This window comes from Mercenaria mercenaria, chromosome 3 (genome assembly GCF_021730395.1).
Source record: "Mercenaria mercenaria strain notata chromosome 3, MADL_Memer_1, whole genome shotgun sequence".
Lineage (NCBI taxonomy): Eukaryota > Metazoa > Mollusca > Bivalvia > Venerida > Veneridae > Mercenaria > Mercenaria mercenaria.
The window spans coordinates 33,559,023-33,577,886 of NC_069363.1; the positions used below are offsets into that span (position 1 = coordinate 33,559,023).

Genomic DNA, 18,864 nt, shown 5'->3' on the forward strand with positions numbered 1-18,864 from the left:
TCGATTTTAATTTCATCAAATTGGCACATTTTGCGTCAATATAATTCGAGAAACAATGAAATCAACAAACTTTTAGATAATGCCGCGGAGGAACATGTTATTCCGCTATCATTTGCTATAAGTATGGCCGTTACAAGTGTTGAAGAAAACATGTTATCAATGAAAAACTGGAACACCTACCTGTGTTGACTTTCAGCGTCAGCCATCTTGGAAGTGTCTAAACATTTACGGCCGTACAGCTTACAAGACAGTGAATAAAATGGGAGACCATACTAATTAAATCGGTAATTTCAGTTATTAAAACAACTACGGTATTAAATTTTACTAAATTTTAAAATATTATATTACCGGGTATAACTGGGTTTTTTACATGTTACAGGTAATTTAGTACCAAATATCAACTTCCATGTGCCAGTAATTATTTTCAAATAAAAACTTTTAAGAATACATTAACCTTGCTATAACAATAAATCAATTGAGCCGTGCCATGAGAAAACCAACATAGTGGGTTTGCGACCAGCATGGATCCAGACCGGATCCATGCTGTTCGCTAACAGTTTCTCCAATTCCAATAGGCTTTAAAAGCGAACAGCATGGAGCCTGACCAGACTGCGCGGATGCGCAGGCTGGTCTGGATCCATGCTGGTCGCAAACCCACTATGTTGGTTTTCTCATGGCACGGCTCAATTATTATGGAAAGTACAGCAGTAAAACATTCCCTGAAATTTATTCATGCATACTTCATTCAACTCTACAACAGTTAATTAAGATACAGATCACAGTGATCGTTCTCAGCTAATAACACTTAAAAGCCTGTGTGTTCAAACATACACCACACATTTATTATTCATTGACACACATACATAAACAAACACATATATTTAACAGTAACATGTACATTGTACAACGTAGGCACATAAATTGTCTACATTCAATTCAGAGATACAGCATTTAACAAGTATACTACCTGATAACCGATTCAATCAATTCAATTTAACAATCAATAACACAAATGGTAAGTGCCTTAACACAACTTATTTTTGGAAGTGATAGACTTTATCAATAGCTTTAATCATGCACTTAGAGTTCGCCATGAAACTTGGCCAAAAACCGAACACAAGGCAAAACCTTCTGACACTTTTTGATCTTGTTAACTACTATATATTACATGCATAATACATTTATCAGTTCTAACACTTACATCAACAGTATGATGGAGATCAATGTTTTAGTTAAATATATGGGGCCAATTTTCTTGGACGTATGTAATTAAACTACTACAACAACTTTTACAAGTAAGATGATTGGGAAAAAAATGAAAAAAGGCAGAGTTTAGTTATATTCCTGTTTGTTTAATGGCTTTTATCCATTTATTTGTTTATTAAAATAAGGAATTTACCATTTTACTACCTTTAAGTACATTGCTGTTTACATAAACCAAAAGCTTACATGTATGTGCCAGGGTTATGCAAAGAAATAGTATGTACAAATATTTTAACAAAACTCAATACTGGTGCTTTTTTGTACAAAAGGTACATTGTCTTTTCAATCAAAAACTCAGAATATCATTTTTAACTTAACTTTTTTTTGGAGGCTTTTAAAACTGATAACCATAAATTTCCTTTATAAATGTCCACAGGGACATTATACATTTTGCAAAAGAATGGCATTAACTATAAGACCCTAAAAATATTTTTTTTAAATCTTTTTTTTTTTCTTTTTTTTCAGACATAATGTACAACAGTGTCTAATTTGTAGCAGTGAGCACAATGCTCACCTTCATACTGCAGGGCACTAGACAACTTTTGGGGACAGGTACCCATGCCCTCAGGAAGGGGAATTTTCGACATTTTAAGATGAAAAGGGGAAGTTTAAGTCATGTATATGTAACTACTTTTCACACTTATTAATACTGTTTTCAATCATTTCAAACTGATGTGATTATATTGCAACAGTAATCTTCCTTAGAAGCACTGTATAATATAAAAGAAAGAGTTAATATCTATTTGTGTCAAACAACCTATCATCAGGGGAATTTTTTCTTCTGAGAAAGGGGAAAAAAACATATTATTTTAGGAGGGGAATGGTACCCATATTCGGCCCCAAAAATGGCCAAACGAGTGCCCTGTACTGCTGCCTCACCAGAATGTCACGCCATAGACATGACGTGACTTGATACCCCATCCAGTCACATTACACTGACACTGGGCTGACCAGGCCTAGAACTATCCTCTTAATGCTGAGGGCTAAGCGAGGAAGCTACCTGGCTGCTACCAGTAGCCAGGGAGTGAACACACAACCTCCAGCACTCGTAGCAGGTGTTCTACCACTAGGCTAGTAAAGTGGTATTACATTTTTTAGTTTATATAAAACATAAGTGCAACTAGTAGCAAATGAATTTCAACATACAGTGAAACACCGCTCGCTCGAGGTCGCAAGGGGATGAGCAAAATGCTAGAGTTATCCATGGTTTCGAGCGAACCAAACATTGACCAACATACGAAGAAAGTTGAAGTTTGTTTTACCAATTGTCATCAAGACCATTTGCAGAGGAAACGGTGATGCGTAATAATAACACACTCGTGACATTTTCAAAAAAAAAAAACGTATTACAAGCGTTATTTATGATAGATCGTAAATGGCACATGTGAAGAAACAGCTAAGACATTTTTTATTTGAAATACTGTAATTGAATTCACAATTTTCTTCTCCAAATTAAGATCTCATTTTATCGTCTCAATTTTATGAAAAGGCTATCTTATTTCCTTTATTTGCATGCAAACAACTGTTGATTAAAATATTAAGATCTCATAATTATCTTCTCGATCCCACAGAAAAAAAGTAATAATTAATAACAATTTGATCAATAAAATTTTTCTTCCACTTTTCATCAATAATTAATCTCATTATCAGATCAAATATACCAACAAACAAACATTTAAGATAGCCGGGGAATAGACCATGCAATTCTCATGACATGCGAAAATTTTAAATTAACCAATACATTCTGACCGCCAAGTGTGAAAAATTTTGACACCTCTGCTCGAGTTTGCCATAAGCAACAAACAGTAAATTAATACACAGGGACCAGGTGTCATGCTCGAGCGATCGAGTTATCGGTGCTCGACCCAGCCATGGTAATTTCACATAGAAATTAGAAGGAAATCGGCCAGGACCACATGAATTGCTCGAGCGAGCCCAGGTGCTCGAGTCATTGATGCTCGAGCGAGCGGTGTTTCACTGTATATATAGCACTACCATAGTGCTAGTATTCACTTTAATACTACTAAAACTTATTTTGTGGGAAATATGGAGGGAAGTATTTAGTACTGTATGGAGATTGGAGTGCGTTGTGGAATTATGTCAAACATAATAATGTCAGCAATCAATTATTAAATCATGTTTATTCCCAAAAACTTTATCTGTAATACTGTCAACATATTTGTAATAATAACACAATTGGGTCAGACATGTTAAAAAGCTAGAACATTTCCCTAAGCAGGAAAATAAAGTCTTATTTCGCCCAAAGCCTGGAATAGTGTAGGGATTCTAACACATTAAAATACTTACTGCATAACTGGCTATAAGACAGGCTGCATTAGCCCTTTTTCTTGCATCAAAACTTGTATAATGTACTATTCTTTTCTTTGCCAATGAAAAGGACTGGAAAATACAATAAATTTCATTAATATCGTTCTTGTTGAAATATATTCAAAGCAGTTTGTCCAGTGGCAACAATATCAAATTTCTTATTATATACAGCATCCTTTTACATATTTTTTTTAGTTTTAGGCAAGATGGGAGTGGGGATGCCCTGAATTGACCGAAACCATTTGACCTGGGTCAGTACTGTATTTCATCATTCATGCTGGTCTATAACTTTGTTTATACTACCAAGCCTGTTGAGGCCTATATAATGACCAGTGGCAGACAGCCAGTAAATGTCATAACTTGATTAATATGATAACAGTGGCAAATTGTTTCCCACTTTGCAACAAATTGCTTCAAGGCTTTAGATGTAGTATTATGTGACAAATGACAGGCAACAGGATTCAGTGGAGGAGTAGCTGGACAAGAAATGTCACTGGCAATTTAACACATGATATAATTATCTATCCTAACAAGTCTATCCTGCCAAATCAAACTGCTGCAATATATAGAAAACATATTCATTTAGCAACTGCTTGAACATCTCTTTCAATCAAAAAGATAAATTTCATCAATCATGAATGATATTACTCTTGTCAAGAATTGTCATTAGATACTCAGATTTTAAAATGAGCAAAAACAATCTAGTATAGGAATGTAATCAAAGTTGGATGCAAAAACTTCCAAAAATGGTTTGCAGCTCCCTCCCCCTAAAACTATCTACACTTTTGACAGATAGTTAAGTACATTGCCCCTAACACACTCCACATTTTAAGGTAAGTGACCTAGTCCCTTTGCTGGCTAATTTTTGCGGTTGGGTAAGGTTTCAGTCTCTAATTTTTCACCTGATCTCACAAATCTACAAGAATGCTATATGTTTGGCCAGTCCTTCAAACATGGTCTCCCACATAAATATTACAGTGCAGTTCTTACCTACAGATTATCAATTCATGATATTGAAAACTGAAGAGATTATGACATAAATGCATGAGATAGATAAAACAAGCCTACAGGATTAGAACTTTGTATGACCTCCTAATCTTAAAGGCTAACATACAGGCCAACATGTAGATTAAATGTATGATCTAAGTTCACATGTATATAAGTATTCCTTTAGCATTACTATCTACAAAATAGGCTCCATTTATTTTGTTGGGCTGTTCATTGAAATAAAATGAACTCTATAGGCCCACTGTACTTAATCTTTTATAGGAAATCAGAAATAGACACAATGAAACATAATTATGTAAATCAAATTAAGGTACACCAACTGAAAAGACAATACTCTAATCAAAGAAGTATGGGAAAACCATATTTCATCTTAATGTATGTAACAATTTGTTAATCAGAGGCAATATTGCTCAGTATCCTTGGCGGTAGCTAAATGTTATGTACACCATTTACCTGTAGCAGATGTGAACATTATCAAGCCTTGAAGGTTACCCATTACATAGGTAACTGACACAATTAATGTACAAAATCTATTAACCTAATTCATTGCAACAGGTAGTAAACTGATAACATACATGTGTAGCAGTGTTTGTAAACAAACTTAGTCAACCCAGTCATTTACGCTGTGTACAAAACAGTCTCACATCATTGTGGTGTGCTTTAAATGGGCTGATGTGATCTCTGATTAAAGTACAGGAAAATTTAATGGTGCTATAAACTATCTAAATATATGCTGACTGCACTTTAAAGCATATAGCATTGTGCTGCACAGGCGCTGTTTGTAATACTGAAGGCAATAAAAGAATCTTCTTCAACTTTAAAACAGTTCTAACTTGTATTCAAAATGATTATCGGCCAAGACACATATGTGAAGAGAAAAATACAGAGATGTACCCCTAGCTCTGATATATCCTCGTAACACACTCTCACACATAATATAACTATTACTTGCACAACAATATAGACAGTGAATAAGGAAGACAATTTTAAGAGAAATATGCTAAATTACCCACCTTTAATTTTTTATTCAGTTTACAACAGTATCTGTATAACATGGACAGATTCAGGGGCCCAAAATCTGCATAGAAACTGAAATATAGGAAAATATTTTAAATAAATCAATTAACAGCAAATAATTTTTAACTGTCACCAAGTGACTCAGACAATGTAGACTTTCCAAAAGATGTTATTATGTGTTAATTAAAGGGAAACAAAGGTCCTCATTTTAATCATGTGGGTGCAAATCAGATTTTTTTAAACATATTTATAGTAAGGACACATAAACTCAGTACTTTTAACATGTTTAATCTTTTTTTTATCTCACTTTAAAAAGGTAAACATATTTTATCTATTTGTTATTTTGTATCAAGAAGTGCTATTTCTTCCTTATTGTTTTCATAAAAAGAGAATAACCCCAGTTTAAACTGAACTTACTTTTCATATACCAGTTCTTCATCTATGCAGAAGTAGTGCGTGTGTGCTGATGAACGTGGCCTTGTTCGAAGAGTTGCAAAGTATAGTCGATCTGAATAATAATAAAATCAAGTGTGTCTATATTTTTAAGGAAGAAGATGCAGCCTCAGTCAGTCAGTGGGGCTAAAATAAGCAGATTTTTAGTTAAGCTGCCACCATATCCAATAGACCAGTGCCACCACCACTTACTTTGGCACATCTATTTCAAGGAAGGCAGTGACATTTAAATGACAATTTTTTAAGTTGTTTGTGAAACACATATGTCCCCCTATGATGGCTAGACAAAGGTTTCTCGTCTCAACAAGTATGCTCAAACCTTGATGTAATAACTACCTTCAACCATAGACAACCATGAAATAAAGTTTAAAGGGCCTAAGTCCAAAACCCCTGAGCTGATTACTTCTGTAACATTTAATGGAATTCAAACCAGCAGAGCCATCAGGGTTCCACTGAAAATCATTAATCTGCCACAGTATCATGAGTATGATATACACAACTGTGCTTCCACACTGATTCTTTCTGAGGTTTGGTAAAATTCAAATGGTAATGGTGTATGGCAAATTTAGTCCCACCATGTAGCAACCTTTTTCAGTATAGTAACGAGTAAAGATACATATCTGTTCTAATTCTACACATAAATCTTACTAGTACGTGGGGCAGAAATAAAACAAGAGGGCCATGATGGCCCTATATCGCTCACCTGAGTTTAGTTGCTTGCTTGTACAAATTTCTTTGCTAAAGCTTCAAAAACAAAAAACTAGGCGAGTAGGTCATGGTAAAGATTATTCAAGATAACTATTGAAATCCGTTAAAAATGATACAGGTGGTCCAAATCTCTTTGCTGTACCTTCAAAAAACATGAAAGTAGGTCAGGGTTAAAAATATTAAAGACGAGTATTTAAATCTGTATCAAAAATTATACATGTGGTACAAATCTCTATGCTGTGCCTTCACAAACAAGAAATTAGGTTGGCAGGTCAAGATTAAGACTATTCAAGATGAGTATTGAAAACTGTATCAAACACTATACGTGTGGTCCAAATTTCTTTGCTGCAACTTCAATAACAAGAAAGTAGGTCAGTAGGTCACAATTAAGACTATTCAAGATGAGTATTGAATTCTGTATCAAAAATTATACATGTGATCCAAATTTCTTTCCTGTAACTTCAAAAACAAGAAAGCAGGTCAGTAGGTCATGACTAAGAGTATTGAAATCTGTATCAAACATTATACATTTTGTACATGTGGTCAAAATTTCTTTGCTTTAGCTTCAAAAAAAATAAAATAGGTCAGTAGGTCAGGGTTAAGGCTATTAAAGATGAGTATTGAAATCTGTATCAAAAGTTATAAACGTGGTCCAAATTTCTATGCTGTACCTTCAAAAACAAGAAAGTAGGTCAGTAGGTCATAATTAACTTAATTATTAAGACTATTCAAGATGAGTATTGAAATCTGTATCAAAAATTATACAAGTGATCCAAATTTCTATGCTGTAACTTCAGAAACAAGAAAGCAGGTCAGTAGGTCACAATTAATTTAAAACTTTTCAATATGAGTATTGAAATCTGAATCAAATATTACACGTGGTCCAAATTTCTTTGCTGTATGAGCTACATGTTTAAGTAGGTCAGTAGGTCACATTCATGGTCACTGAAAGTCAGTTTTAAGATCGGTGTGCAAAACTGTACATGTCATCCAAATTTCAAGGCTTTATCTTGAAAAACAAGAAAGTAGGTCAGTAGGTCAAGGTCACACCTAATCACTTGGGGTCATCAGGTAATTATAATTAAACAGTCTAGGAAATATGATCTGACATTTTTAAGTACTTTTTCCTATACACATGTAACTCATATAACAAGTGACCCCCCCGGGCGGGGCCTCTTTTCACTCTAGGGGCATAATTTGAACAATCTTGTTAGAAATCCACTAGGCAATTATACAGACCAAATATCAAAGGCCTAGGCCTTGAACTTTCGGACAAGAAGATTTTTTTTTAAAAATTCCTATATAAGTCTATGTAAAACTTGGTACCCACAGGGCAGGGCCTCTTTTCAACCTTAAGGCATAATTTGAATAACTTTGGTAGAGGACCACTAGGCAATGTAACATACCAAACATCATAAGCCTAGGCCTTGCAGTTTCAGGCAAGAAGATTTTTTAAAGTTTTTTCCTATATCATTCAGTCTATGTAAAACTTGGGACCCCAGGGCAGGGCCTCTTTTCACCCCAGGGTTATAATTTGAACAATCTTGGTAGAGGACCACAAGACAATGCTACATACCAAATATCAAAGGCCTAGGTCTTGTGGTTTCAGTCAAGGTCTATGTAAAAATTGGCAGCATGCCCACTCATTTTTAAAGTTGAGGGTACATGTACCCCCTGCTTTTGCAAAATAGGGGTACACTTCAAAATTTGGGGGTACACTACATTGTACATGGCAGATCTGAAAATTTTCTATTTTTTAAACCACTGAAAATTTGTATATTACATGTTTTTTTTTTTGTTTTTTTTTGTTTGTTTTTTTCATACAGAACTCTCGTGGGTGGGGTATAACAGATGAGATAATTTTAGAAAATGTAAAATGTTTTTCCAAAGTTAAGATAGGAAATTCTGAATCAAAAGACCCCTCCCTATATCATACTAAATATAAATAAGTTTTCAGCAAGGTTCATGTATTCCCAATTTCGTGAACGGAACACGATTCGTCCGAAATAACATACAGTCAACTGAAGACTGGTAAAATTCGTCCATCAATAATAAATGCCCAAACTATTACAGATATGCAATGTGTATCAAAGTTGCAGTTAAATATCGAAAAATAAAATACTGTTAACCTTTCGCTGAGTTTATTAAAGCTAAAATGCCTTTTTGCGTTTCGTATCCATTCTTTTTTGCACACGACTCGTGTGACGTCCGACTAAAACATTTACCAAACCCCTCTAAACAGCTGACAATTACGCCGAGAATTCGGTGATGGAAACGAAATTATAACGTTCGTGGACCGGATCTGCGTTTTAGACCATACCAAACAATTGGCAAGTGCGTGATGCAATAAACAGCGATTTGGCAGCTGAACTGGAGTTCCAAATCTCTGCGTGCATGTACCCCCAACAAGTGATTTTTATGCGTGCATTTGATATTTTGTGCGTGATTCACGTACTGCAGTGCGTGAATGGGCATGCTGAAATTGGGACCCCGGGGTGGGCATCTTTTCACCCCGGTGGCATAATTTGAATAAACTTCATAAGAGGACCATTAGATGATGTTACTTGCCAAATATCCAGGCTCTATGCCTTGCGGTTTTGGACAAGAAGATTTTTTAAGTTTTTCCTTTTGGTTGCCATGGCAACCAGAGTTCTGTGTGGAATTCAATTGTTTGAAAAATTTGAAAGGGAGCCATCCAAGGATCATTCTAATCCTGTGAAGTTTCATCAAAATTGAACCAGTGGTTTTGGAGGAGATGTTGTTTAAAGGAAAGTGTGGACGCCGGATGGTGAGCGATCACAATAGTTCACCCTGAGCCTTTGGCTCTGCCTCAGGTGAGCTAAAAATACCATAACCGCTCAGCCAACGAGGAATCACTGACTAAATGGTAAACTTAGTGTACTGACTTAATTTTATGTTACTGTTTTGTTTTCATTTCTAAATGCCATAATACTGTGCGCTACCTATAGTTCGGTTTTGCGGTGAGCGATGCTCGTGTACTTCTGATAATGGAACGGTCCGTTATTTAGGTAGTGTTATTCGGTACGATAGTGGTTCCTACCGAAATAAGGCAAAGTAAATCATGCTGACTTCCCTAATCAGTAGACGCGTATATAAATTGACCCATCAAACTACTGCTGCCCATGTGATGATAGCGTCTAAATATACTGTCGCGTCTCGTTCTGTATTTATCAATATTTACAAAATAAAGCACGGTTCCGCGACGGTTGTGAACCTTCCGCGACGATTCTACGTGGCAATTTTAAAATTGCAGTTTAACTATCAAAAAAAAACTAAAATATTAATGAAATTTTAAGATACCTGGAAAGAATATACATTTTATCCTTCCATTCCATTAGTGTTTATGTGAATAAGCGGCAAAACACGGGTTTGTCACTGTTTTAAACAATGCACCCTAAAGTTTACACAAATTTTACATAGCTCAAATTCAAGTCATGTGATCGATAACTACCAACCGCACAGTCAGCTGTATTGACAACAACAACAAGAGTGTAATGGCAGACACGTAAATACAGCGAGGCAGCCAAAATGAAACATTATACTTTTACAGTGTTTACGTTTCTTATTAATGCATTTTATTATGTTTAAACCATAAAATGATTCAATTTCATTTTGTTTTATGATTTCAACGTTTAAATATATAGACAGATCGTGTTTTTACCTAAATCTATATTCACCACAGAAAAAGTATTTACTGGTTTTGAGGTAAAGAGAGGGATTCTGCCCTATCACGAAAATGTTCTGAGTCAATGTTAAGACAATGTAAGAAATTATCTGGTGTATATAAATACCGAAAAACAGAAAGACACCGAAAGATACCAAAAACCATTATAAAAACATAAGAAAGAAAGTAAAAATGATGTTTAAGATATATTTTATGATGAAATATATTAAATAAAATGCATTTGATCATTAATTAGATTTTGCAAATAAGATTTTAATGATGATTTTATGCGCAATGTAGCATACCGCAAGACATCTTAAATCACGTTCAATACATAGAAAAATAATGCATTCTGATGTTTAAACTATATATTTTGTTATTCTAGTCAATAAAACAGACATTTGATGACTTATTTTATGTTGAATTTAAGAATTTTTGTTGATAAATGTGTCTTTCCGTAATGCGGATGATACCGAAAGACATCCTAAATCACATTCAATACATAGAAAAATAATGAATTTTTGATGTTTAAACTATATATTTTGTAATTCTAGTCAACAAAAAAGACATTTGATGACTTATTTTATTTAGTATTATTGTTAATCACTGAGTTGGCTAAAGAATATATGCACTTCACACGCCGTGGAATCCTCTTGTTGGGAGCCCCATTTATGGGGTGGTAGTGTTGTGCAATATTTTGTTAGTCAACCTATTCAGAATTATCAATTATACAAATTAATATTCCTAACGTTGTCGGAAAAATGATACAGTTATATGTCAGACATACGTATTATGTAGATATGCTTTGATCTGTGTCAAATAAAACATTATTCCTCTATGACTGATAATTTTTTTTCATGTACATTTTAAAGAAAAGCCTTTGTGATATGTATAAAGTGTTGGACTCCTACTTGGAGTGAATGAAACATGATTAGTAAATCAAGCATTCCATAAAATTTCTAATACGGAAATTAATTTTCACGCTAAGTATCATATCTGATACAACTTTCCATCAGTGTGTTTACTGGTTAAGAACCATTTTCCGGACACATTTTCATATTTCGGCTCCATTATTCCCTAAGAAAATATTTGACATAAATGAAACCCACACTGCACAAACTTCAGCTCCTTCCACATCCGATGTTGTGATCAGCATCGCGTTGTGACGTAAAATATGGGTTCCTTGGGGCCTCAAATGGGGTCACTAAAATGAGTTATTTTTCCCGTCAAGTAAACCAGTTTTCGGACAAATATTTTGACAGTGTTTTGTTGTTAATTTGATATCAAAATAAGTAATTAAACTATTTCTACTCATTTCTTTATCATTCATTTCTTCAAAATTGCGCATGAAACATAACCCGACTTTCAATAGCAGCTACGAAAACAAACTGAGGTTGACTAAAAAAAACTCGAATTTCGTCTTATACGAATTCTTGATAATTCCAATAGATATAGAATAAAATTAGTGCAAAAATCGACAGCCCTGCATCTTACGTAACTTTTAGCGTGAAATTAAAAGTAGAACATGTTATCAACAGACAATCATTTATGTAGTTTGATTATTTCTTCCCCACTTGATACCTCGGCATGTGTGAACTACTGCGCATGCGCAATGCTATCTTCATGCCCCGTTAAGACAGAAAGTTGTTTGTAAACGCAGGTGAGTTATCCTCAAAAACCCAAACATTATACCGCCTTATAAAATAGTGGTTTGTTGTAGACATGAAGAACAAACATCTAAATGATCTAGATGAAACAATTACATGAATAACAACGAAATAAAGCCGATATTACATGTATCCGGAAACTGATCCTGTCCGGAAAAAGGTTCCCAACCAGTAAATATGAATAGTTTTAAAAAAATAAAAAAGTTTTTTTTTAGGTTAAGAAACTGTCTGAATGATTTTTAAGTAATTGCTATCATTAAAAAAGCAAGCAAAATTTATTCTAATATTTTTTTTAGATTACTTTATTAAAGATGAAGACAATTTATTCTTCTGATATTATCTCCCTTTATTTAGACGAGTTTTGACCTGAACCTGACGGCATAATACAGTTTCATTTTCCGGATGTTACATACAGATCTGTAATATATTTGTGTTAATTATTTGACATGTATCTGTATATAATGTGTGACTATTATATTGTGTTATCTTTTCTGTGTTTGTTTATATTGTATATAAAATGTGTTCTTTTACATATATGTGTTGTTCATCATGTAAATAATTTTCACTTTCTGTTTATACAGGTGATCCGTAATTACTGAGACTTAGGCAAAATACAAAAAAAGTTATCATGTTTATTTCTATTTCTTGTATAATTGTATAGCTATTATTCGGTAAGACCACATTAATTAATCAGTGGTGATTAAATTAACGCCTATTACCGCTATTTTACAATCGCTGTGATTGAATTAACACCTACTGATGTACAATAAACGATGTATTGACGATAAGCTTTAAATAAAAAATAAAGACGAAAATTAAACTAGAGGCATGATAGGGCTATGCAACAATGATAAAAAATAAAATTTTCAGTAATTCCGGATCATTGTATAATATGCATAATGTTTTTTTAATAGTGTAGATCTACGTATTTTGACTTATTTTTGTACATGTCCAATTAAAATATAAATATGTTTCAGTTAGGTTTTGATTTTCCTGTAATAAATAGTTTATTTAAATTGCTTTACTAGTGAATGTTCATATACGTGTTCACGTAATCATTGATAAATTCGCTAGGGGAAACATTATAATATAATTAAATATTATAATGTAGATTTTATTAATATATTACGTCTGTTTGTTGTATCCTTGTTTATATCTAAATAAATTAAATAAATTTGATTAATTATTTGTCATATTGTATTCTTAATTCTGGCAGATTCTTTTGCAGCAAATATCAGAGACTCTGAAAATGATAGAATGAGAATTTGTGATTTACACAGCACATTATTTTCATGAGCACCACAGGTGAAATGTATATACCGAAAGACAATCTATATAAATACCGAAAGACATCCATAACTTGCCTAATTAATCAATTTTATCATTGTTTATCATGTGAAATGTTAACTAATTACTTATTTAATGTAACAATCAACAATATACACATATATAAGCAATTTTTAGGGTGTCTTTCGGTATCACGTTACCTTACGCATTACCGAAATACACTGTTTTCATCAATAAAATATTAGATAAATGGAAACTGGCTGATTCGGACCATGGCTGATTCGGCCCAGGCTTATTCGGACCAAATATTTTGGCTGATTCGGACCAAATTCTTTGAACAAAAGTACAAAATAACCATATATTTTGGCTGATTTGGACCACAAACTTTGATTTAAGAGTCATTAAGGACCATATATTTTGGATTTTTCAGCAATGTTCAGGAAATAGTCTTGATTATAGGGATTTAACTTGAAGTAAGGACATTTATATGATAAAATATACACCGTACAAGCAGGTAAGAAGTTTTGACAAGCTAAAATGCATCAGTTATGCATTTAAATAAGCATTTTAATAATTCTTTGCATCAGAAATTAAACTTAATACTCACAAATGTTATTTTTACTCATGATATTAGTGTCAGGAACAATTTGGGCCGAATAAGCCAAGTAAATTTGGGCCGAATCAGCCATGGTCCGAGTCAGCCTGTATTCAGATAAATCTATTATAACTTCATCAAACTAATTGCAATATATTATAATATCATATAAATATATCTTAAACATCATTTTTACTTTCTTTCTTATGTTTTTATAATGGTTTTTGGTGTCTTTCGGTATCTTTGTGTGTCTTCCTGTTTTTCGGTTGTTTTCGGTGTCTTTCGGTATTTATATACAACCGAAATTATCTTGAGAAAGAAAACATTAGTAGCCAGAACAAATCAAACACTTGGTTCCAACAGACCTGTACTCCAATAATATCAATCTGCTGGCTATAATGTTCATCAGTTACATGTTGGTTAGATGGTATACCAGTGATGGCTAAGGTTTTAAAATAGAAATCAATTCAGAGAAAAACCAAGGTCATCCGAATGTTTGTAACTAGCGACATACGTCTTACCAAACAGTTATTTTCGCCTAGAATGCTATACAAAACACAATATATCTCACCTTTAATGAATTCCGACGCACTGCCAATAATATCTTGTTCGTCTGCCATGATTGAGAGCAGTGCACGGACCGTGTTTACTTTGTATTTTTGAGGCAAGTCAAGCCAATCCGACTGAATAATTTTACTAGGGTCAAAAGTTTATCTGCTCGGTCCGTGTTGGAATTGCAGATCGTATTATTATAAAATGTAAAGCACTTTCTTCAGACCATTTTAGCAAGTTTCCATTCTTGGGAATCTGAAATATATCCTGAATTTAAGAAAGAAACGATAAACTTTTCTGTCACTAATCTTTATTTATCCACAGCGGCCATGTTTGAAATCGAACGTAAGAACCAGTCACGTGAACAAGTCTAAACCAATCGTTTACTCAACAACAACAGTCGTCATGACAATTCAAATTTCAGCCAATGAGATTAACGCTTTCACAATCAAGTAAAAACAAGCCACAAAGTGGGACAAGGGGAGATAATGTGAAGGTTAGAGAACATCAATTGTTTTCCCACAGACTTCCTTTATAACATTATGGCGTTTCGAAACATGTATGTCCAATCGCACTATTTTTCAAGACCTACCTTAGTTCCTATGCAAAATACCTTATACTGTAATGCCTGGGGAAACCCAACACAATATATTGTAAATGTCATGGGTTCTTTTTGTTAACAAAACTCAGGATAATTGTTCTATTAACTCAAGAATAGTCTGTTACAGTATATCTTATATGTTCACTGTATAGATTAGTATATCATTCGCATCTAATTTGGAGTAAAGTCAAGATGGAAACTCTGAAAACCCATTTTGAGATTAGTAGTTATTTACTGAGTACACGTGACAACTTTCAGAATAAAAGTATCGATTAGTATACTATAAAAGTTCTTTAAAATGTTTAAATATAATACTAATGGTAATGCATTACCATGCATTACCAAGGAATGTTAATTGTAATGGTAATGCCTTATCCCTAAAATTGATGTAATTGTAATGGTAAGGTGGTAAATCTCAATGTAATTTATCCCATCCCTGGTAATTTTCGTATGAATGAGATGTCCCCCTGTTTACATCGTTGGCATGGCGGGAGAAATGCATTTGATACAACTATTTTCAATACACATAAAATGTAGCAAATTTTGTCAAAATGTATAATGGAATACTATAAATGCAATAAAAATATTCCATTTTGAAAGAAAATCACTTCTTGGGTTTGTTTACATGACTGACCCGTCAGAACGGACAAACATTACCTTATTCCCAGGTATACACTTATATTATACCTCATTCCCGGTAAGTTACTTTTTTGAATTGGTTGTCCCTGACCTGAAGGACTTGCAAATCATCTTGAGGTGTTCAGAGGCATGATTCCCCTGGATTTTTATTTTCTGAAACGTCATTGGTGCAATCTGGAAGCATTCTCACCCAATCAAATTGAGCAAGTTCAGACCTGCAATTTTACAGAAAAATATTGCTAGATTACACGGAGGCAGGCGTCACTGTCAACAAGTTGAATAATGAAACAGGTGTGATCTCCTGTACTTTGAAATTTTAATGGTCTTTTAATGAATTGCTGTGTCTGTGAAAACTATACTATTCTTCGTATGATAATGTTACCCAAAATGTTCCTCTAAGGGACCTGTACACCAGTTTAAGCAGTCGGTTACTCCTATAACAGTCTGAATGCACTGCTTAAAGGAAGTAACATTGCTCAGAAGCATATATGTTGCTCATTCAGTTTTTTTAGATTTTTTGTTCTTATTGAGTATGACATGTAGCCATACAGTAAATGTGGATACTAGTGGATATGCTATTTTACCATTTGACTCTGGTCGTCAGGTCTTGAGTAACTTTGTTGAGTTCAACTTACAAGATATATGTTTGATATTTACTATTTTTTCAAAGAGGAGAAAGGGTATTTATAATTCAGAGGCCAATTCGAAAACACCAAGAATCGGCGTCATTTTTGGAGAAATATATTTATTTCATTTATTTTCAGTTTGCAAAATTTAATATGAAATTAATGTTCCACTATTAGCACGATCAATCGGTTTTCCCGAAATAACGCGTTTTCATGAGGCTGCTGCCAGACTGCCAACCCTTACAGAAGAAAAAGGCCTGCTGCGTACTCTTGCTGTGTACATACAGCGTACATGATGCGTACATGATGTGTACTGAAATCAAGGGCTTTAAATAGTACGCAGGATATACACCGCACATACACCGATAGTACGTTTGTAGTACACTTTTGACATGCAAATGAGCTCTGCCGCGTACTACTCGTGCGTACATGCTGTGGACTACATAGTACACAGGATGTACGCTGGAGGAATTTAGTATGCGGGAAATAGTACGCAGCATGTACGCTGCACATACACTTTTCACATGCAAATGAGCCTGCGGTGTACTACCCCTGCGGCGTACATGCTGTGTACTCCTGCGGCGTACATGCTGTGTACTCCTGCGGCGTACATTCTGTGTACTCCTGGTCCGCGTACATTCTGTGTACTCCTGGTCCGAGTCCTGCGGCGTACATGCTGTGTACTCATGCTGCATACATGCTGTGTACTCTTGTGGCGAAACTGCTGTGATAATGTAAATTCCTTACCCCACCAACTTTCTTATGCAAATGCTGATCATTTGGACAGAAAAAAACAGAAAAAAGATAAGTGACATGCATCAATAAGTATTTACCCTTACCAAAATAATGTAGATTGACGTTATCAAATAAATTAGTATGCTTTTCTTCATCCACTTTTCAATGAAATAAATCAATTTTTGTAGCATGTAATTTGGTAAACATCTGAAGAAAATGGCGTAACTGCATCAAGGGGAAACAACTTTAATGCAGCTAAATATAAGTGTTATAAATTTCGAAGTATCTGCGGTGTACATGCAGTGTACTATTTTCTTGTACAAGTCCCTCCTGCGTACATGCAGTGTACTCCTTAAATTTTCAGAGTCTGTGCTGCATACTTGAAGTGTACTAGTGACCTCCTGCGTACATGCTGTGTACTCGTCGAAATAGTACGCGGCATGTACGCGGCTTGGGGTGTATGTAAAATGTACTCCTCTGGCGTACTACTGTGTTCGCGGCATATACACAGCAAATACGCAGCATGTACGCCACAGAGGCTTGCTTCTGTAAGGGAACAGATGACAATGTGTAGTCAAAATTTGTATTCAAATCACTTGAAATATTCAATGTGTCAGTTTTGTAAGTCCCATATCTGTCTAGAAAATAACAAACATTATATCACAAACCTTGCAGGGGCGTAGCTGAACCGAAATGACGAATACACACCAAGGCGAAGTGGGTGAAGGGGTATGCTCCACCAGGATTTTTTTTAGCGATATATGTGTTTTAGTGCATTCTTTCGATATTTTCCACTCAGTCAATGGCTCGTTCTACGTAACATTATATTCACAAAAAATAATATTAGTACCCATAATTCGCTTACGTCTGACATAATCATAACTCAATCAATGCTTAATAGCCCTACCTTTGAAATATAAAAAGATCATTTACAGTCAAACTTGTGCTAGCGACCACCCGTGAATAGCGACCACCTGCCGACAACGACCGGTCTCTGGTCCCCCCGTAGAAAAATGCTCATAAAAAGGCCGTGAATAGCGACCACTTGGCGACCGCGACCAGCGACCGGCCTAATTCATTCCCAAGGGTCATATTTGTCCCCCAATAACGACCAAGCTGGATCGTTCCGGCATGAAAATGTTTGAAATCAATCGAATGTTCACGACTTTCGCATTATAGCAAACATTATAATTACTGCTTGATTGAAAATTTGCAAGTTTGCACCGACCAAATTAATACATAGAACATAAAGAAAGCAAAAAGCTGTAAAAAAATTTTTATCAGCATGATAATGGCTTACTGAGAAGTGACCCTTTACCCCGAATAAAGACCACCTGTGAACAAAGACCACTTTTGCTTGTTCCGAAAAGTGGTCTTTGTTCACAGGTTTGACTGTATTGCCCTGATAGATAACGAATGTCATCTAACATGTTAAACATTGATATTGGATGGTGGCAGTATTTCAAAATATGGGTTATAATTTCCGAGTGATAGATCGGGGGAATGTCTCGTAAGAGAGGAATTTCAAAAAACTGCATTGTTTATCATGACTATATTTTTCAACAGGACAGAAGTCGCACATCTTTTACAAGCTCGGGCTCTCCAGAATATTTTTCGAAAATACGGGTGGTAAAGCTTTTTAGCTCACCAGAGCACAAAGTGCTCAAGGTGAGCTATTGTGACCTGTCATTTTCCGGCGT

The 18,864-nt window shown here is 34.7% G+C and overlaps 1 protein-coding gene across 13 annotated transcripts in view; it reads right to left on the reverse strand.

Moving 5' to 3' along the window:
- Positions 1 to 14,927, reverse strand: part of LOC123525140 (dual specificity protein phosphatase CDC14AB-like) — a 59,072-nt gene extending 44,145 nt beyond the window's left edge. For 7 of the 13 annotated variants that reach the window (XM_045303921.2, XM_045303922.2, XM_045303920.2 and 4 more), the window contains exons 1-4: positions 14,583 to 14,925; positions 6,034 to 6,124; positions 5,613 to 5,688; positions 3,571 to 3,663 (exon numbers count right to left, since the gene is read on the reverse strand). In XM_045303921.2, the coding sequence (XP_045159856.1) occupies positions 3,571 to 3,663; positions 5,613 to 5,688; positions 6,034 to 6,124; positions 14,583 to 14,631 (309 nt within the window). In that variant the 5' untranslated portion in view covers positions 14,632 to 14,925. Of the gene's footprint in view, positions 1 to 3,570; positions 3,664 to 5,612; positions 5,689 to 6,033; positions 6,125 to 14,582 lie in introns of all 13 variants that reach the window. The other 6 variants (XM_045303915.2, XM_045303913.2, XM_045303914.2 and 3 more) reach the window with 3 other exon arrangements.
- Between the last annotated feature and the right edge of the window lie 3,937 nt (positions 14,928 to 18,864).